The 7,370-nt window shown below is 41.1% G+C and overlaps 1 protein-coding gene across 1 annotated transcript; it reads right to left on the bottom strand.

Annotated features, from left to right (window-relative positions):
- Positions 1-2,314: 2,314 nt before the first annotated feature.
- On the bottom strand, positions 2,315-6,899 carry FAM216B (family with sequence similarity 216 member B). The gene is made up of 3 exons (XM_059996100.1): positions 6,795-6,899; positions 4,267-4,387; positions 2,315-2,532 (listed from the first exon to the last, which is right to left on the bottom strand). The coding sequence occupies exons 1-3, from the start codon at positions 6,897-6,899 to the stop codon at positions 2,315-2,317; spliced, it is 444 nt and encodes a 147-aa protein (XP_059852083.1).
- Between the last annotated feature and the right edge of the window lie 471 nt (positions 6,900-7,370).

The following is a 7,370-nucleotide window of genomic DNA, read 5'->3' on the forward strand; positions in this document are numbered from 1 at the left end:
CTGCATCGGCAGGCGGACTCTCAACCACTGCGCCACCAGGGAAGCCCAAAAGCAGACCAATTTTTAATGAGCTTTATTATTGTTTTTAAATCCTTTCCAGACAATTCACCCCTATTGCTGGCACCTGGATGAGCTGCTCCTGTGCACTTAATAAACTGCTTGTACTCCTCACTAGTAGTTGCAGCATCCTGGGACCCTAGAATAATAGCACAAATTCACAGGCCAGTCTGATTTGCAAAATCTTTCAACATTTTATAATTATTCAACAAGTATTATTGATTACCTACCACAGACCAGGTGCTGTTCTAGGTACTAGTAATTACACTGAAAATAGTCAGTGATCTCAAGGACTTTAAATACTGATGGTGTCCACTGACATTGTGAAGGCAAGCAATAGAGTCTCCAACAGGTCAAAGTAGTAGAGTTTCCTAAGAGTCACAGTTTGTCCTTTGTTTCCCTTTGATCATCTTTCTTAGCATCCTTCCAGGTGAGCACCTTTCTTCCAGCACCACAACCAATCATATTCCTCATAAGCTTTGGGTGTGGGGCTCAAGAGGTAGGCCATTATCTTCTCAGAAGGGAGATCCAACAAGTGGGACCTTCTGCACCAACTTAGACTTATTTGTTCTTTTGTGCCTTGTAATATTCACCTGACAATTAGCTTTCAAAATCCTCTATCGGAAACAAGGTACTTCTGAAATTTTTGTTGTAGGGATGCAGCTCAGAATTATAAGTGGCCTCCTTGATATTCTGCATCAGTAGCTAAGGTTTACACAGCAAATATCTGTGCCCATCAAGAAAAACGTCTATGATAAAAGCGATGCAAGAAGTTCAAAAGGATAAAAGCTCCATTGTGGGAACAATGTGAAGGTTAATACAGGCCAAGTTAGGTCGACCACAAACCTCTATTCCTTAAGAAGGCTATGCTATTGCCCACCCCAGTTTCATTTGATTTTTTTCTTCTTTTAAGCCTACCTAACAATTCTTAACTTAGAACCATAGGGCTGCTTAGAGTACATGAATTGGGGCCCGGATTTACAGAGGTCAAGAAGCTTCTTTATGATTAAGTGAATGAACCCAGCAACATCAGCACTGGCTTACCCAAGTCTTCCTGCCAACCATGCACCCTTGTCCCTCCCAAAGAAAAGTAAATCAGATATCACAGCCAGTACTGGGAGTTTTCAGAATCTCATAAGAACTTTTACATCTTCTGTGTTAATAGTTGCAGAGAGAAGATAATAATCATCAATGAGGTTTTTTTTCTTCTCGTAATATTGCAGCATCTTCCTTTCAGATCAGTGTTAGCATATTCCTTGTCAAGCAAGTTAATATTCCGTCTCAACCAACTCCTTTTTAAAGTCTCGACAAAGTCATTGTATGATTTGAATGAGAGAAGAGGTTGAACATTTAGAAATTAGATGAAGAAAGGCATTTTTAAATTTTGACTTTCTGTGAGCTCTGGTTACTTATTTTTAACACAAAAAAATCACTAGTGATGTAACTAACATAATTTGTATGATGATCTGACTCACTGTTAATTGCGGTTTTTGCATATTTGTGTAGTCTTAAAACCATTAGGGCCAAAGAAAGGTTGGACTTGAGATCCGTTCTTTGGGGCTATTTCTTCTTCTGCTGAGAATGTATCTTCAGCTGCCAGGGGGAAGATGTGTGCATGAATCCTCTTACCTGTGTCAAGGTCAATTACAGCTGTGTAGAATGAACTGAGCTGTAGCAGGTTGATAAGTCCAAGTTTCAAGAGGACACAAAGTGACTGAGTTAGGCAAGAACCAGAAGATTTGGGGCCAAGTTTAATGCTGTTGTTTGATGGGCAAGTTGAGAGCAAGGAGGCCATGGGAAGGTACAGTCCAGTAGCTGCTGAGATGTTATGGTCCAGAAGCCCTTTGTGCCCAGTGTCCCGCCTGTGTTGGTTTGTGTATTTTCAATATGCACAGTAGGGGGCTTGCAAAATATGTTCACCCAGTGACAGAGGACCTGAATCCTCTGGTCACTTGTCCCCTTCCACTGTTCTTGGGATTTCTCTGGGATGTTCTAATTCAAAGGAAGCTTTTACTTTGAAAGCTTCAAAAGTCATTTTACTCTACAGATTCTGTATAGAATGAGAGGCTTGCTGACTCTTAGCTCCCATTGCTCTTAAGCCACTCAGCTTGTTCTTGCTAGTAAAATGTATGTGAATTGGAGAGATTATTTCTAGGTATGGTGTTTGTATTAGATGTTATTCTTTGATTCATTCCTATTCAACAAATATGCACTAAATACTCACTAGATGCCAGGGGTGTATGGGTGAACCACCTGTTCAGAGCTTGTGCAAAGCCTTGGTCCTGAGGGATCGGAGCCCTGTGCTTTGGGTCCTGAGTGGAAGCACAAACACAGGTAGTGCTGAGGGCCGTGTTCTTATCCTGCCTGTGGCTCTCTGGGAGATGGTTCTATGACAACCTGCCCTGACTGAGGCTCTTTTAGTTGAATCTCTAAGTAAGGCAGCACAAGCCAAGGCCTCCTGTTGAGTAATATAGCCTGGAGGGAAGAAATGAGATAAACCTCAAAGTCAACCGTTTTACAAAACAAACAATTCTGCAAATATCCACATCTGCACAAAATTCCTTCTACCTTGTAGGGCAGAAGCAATTATGTTTAGCACACTCAGATTGTATACTTTTTCAGGATATGAAGTATATTTCTCTTCTATTGCATTTCTCATTTAATAAGTTAATAAATAGTCATTGATTAACACAACAAATTATTTGGAGAGGGACTTGAGCCATGTGGAATCTTCACATGAATTGCTTATCTTCAATATCAAAACTTTCTTCAAATAGAAACAGATATATTCAGTCTCTCTCTGTTTTTAAAGTGTAGTCTGCAGACCACGCACTACAGAATCGTTTGGCTGAGGCCACATTAATAATGCTTTTTAAAAATGCAGATTTCTGACTCTATTCCAAAGAACTTCTGAGTCAGAAACAGAGAGTTAGGCCTGGAAGTCTGTATTTTAATAACATAGACAGGTGGGTGTTACGTGCTCTAAATGTTGCATATCTCTGTTTACGGTTTCATTGGCCTCTATGCAATTTTACTCTACAAACAAAGCTACCAGATGATGCCTGTGTAACCCTTCAGTTCAAGCATGGGGACCAGGCTAAACCCTGGCTCTGCCACTTACTAGTTGCACGACCCTGGTCAAGTTATTTAACTTACTCATGTCTCAATTTCCATTTCTGTAAAATGTGAGTTATAAAGGCACCATGTAGAGGTGTTTGAGTTTTAAATAAGACAATACATGTAGAGCACTTTGAACTATGCCTGGCACGTAGGAAGCCCTAATAAAAGGTAGCTATTGTTGTTATTGTTCTTGATATTAAATCATTTGCAAAAACCATGTTTTCCTTTTGTGGAAATACAGGAGCAATACTAATAAGGTTGATGTGCTAATGCCAAGTGAGTGTTTACAGAAGAAAGGACCTGTTGGAGTTAGAAGAGTGTAATAAGGGGGAACCGGAGACTGAAAACATCTCCTGGAAGAAAAGAGATTTAATAATAACTACACCTTTCTGTAGGTTGTTGCTTATGGTCTGTGAAAGTTTTTCACAACCATTCTTTCATTTGTGGTTCATAAAATCCCATGAGGTTGGTGGAAGAAGAGAGATGGTAGAGTATGGGTCTTTTGGGGTGATGGTGCATGCACTTTTGGGGTGCATGGTCTTTTGGGGTGATGGTCCTAACTGACATTTACTATCTGTATGATCTTCTTCAAGTCACATAACCTGTCTGAACTGCAGTGTCTCACAACAGTAAAGTGGGGGAGAAAATGAAATATTCTATGTAGGGCTCGTAGCACAATGTTGGAAACATGGTAAATACTCAATAAATATAAATATTATTGCTGTGAGTCAAACAAGCCTTTGAATCTGCATAACCAGCAATGGGCTGAGCTGTGGTTTGAGCCCAGACCATCTGCCTAAGCCCATTGCCAGTTCTACTAGATCAAGTTCTTGCAAATCTCAGAGAGTTGTTGACATTTTATAACAAACCATACTCCAGTTTCTTTAAGTCCTCTTAATTTCCCCATAACACCTTGCTTTTTATTGTCAGAGATAATCATTTTTAAATTGACCTGCCAACCATGCTGATGAAATATCAGGCTGACAGAGGTCATTCTACTTGAACTATTTACCTGGAAACTTGACTGCCAGCTGCAACATACGAGTCCCTTCCTGAGATGCCTGGTTCAGGTCAGGTAGTTAAACTCACCAAGCAGCTGCTGTTGCTGAAGGCCGTGAACATAGCAGGTCTGCAGGGCCACCCACTGGGCCCTGGGATTATAAATCCTCATGCTGCTATAAAAGTAGCGCTGCTGCCCTTGGGTTAGGTCCTGTCAGAGGAGAGCAGTTGATTTTGATGAGTCGGTGGAATTTGATAGGATTAGAGTGGGATGTATTCAAAGCTGACTTCCACAGAAATAAGATGCTTCTCTCTCTCTGTCTCTCTCACCTCCCTTAGTTTACTTAAACAGTCTTCCACTGACATGTGTAGTAGTGAAAATGAATTAAAAAAAGATTCTAGGTAAGTAGGTCAAAGTATTGGGCTGAGGGAGATCCAAGGATTTTCAATATCTGATAACTGTACTGATCTCTTATAATCCTTGTTGAGGAAGGTAGGCTATGAGAATCTACACAGGGCCTGAAGTGTGCCAGGCTCTGGAGGGTAAAAGAGAACTTTCCACTGAGAGTTCTCAGTGAGCGGGGGAGAGAGCTAGGTAGATAATAGATGGGTAAAGTGATAAGGGTGCAAGGTCATTAGTGAAAAGGTGCTATGAAAACAGAGAAGGAAAACAAGCTCTGTGTTAGCAGTCAAGGAAGCTTCCTGAAAGAGATGACCAACACATCTGAGTCTTCCAGGTAAGGAGGGATTCCCTAAAGGGACTAGAATACTGGTTCTCAAAGGGCATCAGCATCACCTAGAAATCTTTTAGAAATGCAGATTCTCAGGTTTCACCCCAGACCTACAGAATCAGAAACTCTTGGGGGTGGGGCCCAGCCCTCTGGTGCCCTCCAGGTGCTTTTGATACACGCACAGTAAAATTTGGGGACCACTGGACCAGAAGGAAAAGAAAGGCTGATTAGAGGGAGAAAGTGGTACAGATTTTCTTATGGGACACAAAATATCTGAATATATTGGGAACTAGACTTTCGGCATTTTTTTTAACTTTAATCAGCATATAGAGTCTGAGCTGGAAAAGCCTCTAGAGTTAGTAAGGCAGGGGAAGATCATGGAAGCCTTTTCTGCTATACTAAGGGTTTAAAGATTTCCTTTTATATGAAGAACATTGGTCTTTATTTAAAGCAGTGGTTATCAACACGAGTGATTTTGACCCTGAAGGGACGTTTGGCAATGTCTGGAGAAATTTTTGGTTGTCACAAATGGTGGGAGGGAGGATGGATGCCACTGGCATTCAGCTGGGGAGAGGCCAGGGAGGCTGCTGAATAGACTACGGAGCATGAGACAGCCTCCCAGGGTCCTGCAACCAAGAATTACTCAGCCCCAAGTGCCATTCTTCAAGCTGACCAGATCTGCATTTTACAAAGATCGCTCTGGCCCTGCTGTGGACAATGGCCTCAAGGGAAGACAAACCACTGGTAGGGAGACCATTTAGGAAGCTACCATCTAGTGCTAGGGAGGAACAGGAAGGGCTGGACTACAATTACTTTTATATACCTGATATACCATAAGTGCTCACTGTATTGAGATGGGGAAACAGAGGTAGTGGCATCAACATTTTAGAAAAATCAAGATAAAATAAGTTCCCCTTAGGCTAAAAAATTCAAAACAATGACAGAATTTCAAAACTAGTTGATAACCATGTAATACAAACTAAACTTAAGATAAATATATATAAGCTAAGTGAGTTTTATCTGCTAGAAATTTTGTGTGACGTTGACATCTGTGAGTCAGATTTTTTTGGTGTCTAGAGACCTGAAACTTGATATTAAAAATATGTTCAGAGGGAAAGTAGCTGAGCCAAGTACTTCACACTTTGAGACATCATTTCCGCTTTACAGTTTCTGAATTAGATGTTTTAAAAGATAATATATTTGGGCTTCCCTGATGGCGCAGTGGTTGAGAGTCTGCCTGCCAATGCAGGGGACACAGGTTCGTGCCCCGGTCTGGGAAGATCCCACATGCCGCGGAGCGGCTGGGCCCGTAAGCCATGGCCGCTGAGCCTGTGTGTCCGGAGCCTGTGCTCCGCAACGGGAGAGGCCACAGCAGTGAAAGGCCCGTGTACCGCAAAAAGAAAAAAGATATTTGAAGAAGAGAATAGATCCCTAAGTAAGACTTTTCAAATGATTGAGAACAATATAACAGGAAAATTGCAAGCCATTTCAAGAGCAAAGCTCCAAAGTGCAATGGGAGTTTCCATTATGTAAGATAAAGCTTTAAAATTTATAGTTTTATTTTACAAGGGAAAAGAAATGCCTAGTTCTCTTCCTTAGTAGAACTCTCAGCTTCCTAAATGAGTAGTAACAGATAACATTTTTAATATTCTTACGCTGTTGCTTAGCCTTCCTTGAGGAGAAGGAAGAGCTCCTGACGTGGGATGGGTGTAGAATTAGATCATCCAAGTGCTCATTCATTCTCTCACACACATGGTCGACATGCACCGAGGGCCTCTGTTGGGCCCAGTGTTTTCCCTAATGCGGGTAAACAAAGAGCCAAGAAGTCCTCAACCCTTGAAGAAGAGACAGAAAAGGTCCCTCCATCTGTGAATAATATGCTTGTACCTTCAGCAGTGAAGTATCAGAGACAGAGTGAGGGACTCGAATGCAAGGAATCTGTGGAACATTCCATAGCTTTTGTTGTCTTTTCTGTTTTCCTCCCATCTTCATCCTGTACCTCCAAGGAACAACAAAGCATAACATAAAATTTCATTTTGTTCAACCAATTTTGGGGATGTACCTAAGTAAGTAAGCAGGCAAATAAGTAAATAAATAAATAGATAAATATTATTTATTTCAAGGGATAAGACATTTTCTCAAATGTTTCCATGGAATTAGACCTCACCAGACTTCTTAGTTCTCCACTTTTCCCAATTCTCACCCTTTACTTATCAAAGGAATAATTCAGAGCCCTTTGTCTTTCTGCTTCACTCTGCCTTTGGAACAGGTGGGTTGTAGAACCACACCAGGTCATAACAGTTATTTCTTGATAATTTTAAAGAATAATTATTGCTTCATCCGATTCTAAAAGTAATATATGTCATTTTTGAAAATTTGGAAAAATTTAAAAATTGAAGAGGAAATAAGATCATCCAGGGCTTCCCTGGTGGCGCAGTGGTTGAGAGTCCGCCTGCCGATGCA

Source organism: Delphinus delphis, chromosome 18, assembly GCF_949987515.2.
Source record: "Delphinus delphis chromosome 18, mDelDel1.2, whole genome shotgun sequence".
NCBI lineage: Eukaryota > Metazoa > Chordata > Mammalia > Artiodactyla > Delphinidae > Delphinus > Delphinus delphis.

Excerpts from the sequence above, each read along its gene's own strand:
- FAM216B (XM_059996100.1), bottom strand. The coding sequence starts at position 6,899 with ATGAAGATGGGAGGAAAACAGAAAAGACAACAAAAGCTATGGAATGTT. Across the intron at positions 4,388-6,794 it reads CTGATACTTCACTGCTGAAG|GACCTAACCCAAGGGCAGCA; the intron begins GTACAAGCATAT and ends CTCCTCTGACAG. Across the intron at positions 2,533-4,266 it reads TCAGCAACAGCAGCTGCTTG|GCTATATTACTCAACAGGAG; the intron begins GTGAGTTTAACT and ends TCTTCCCTCCAG.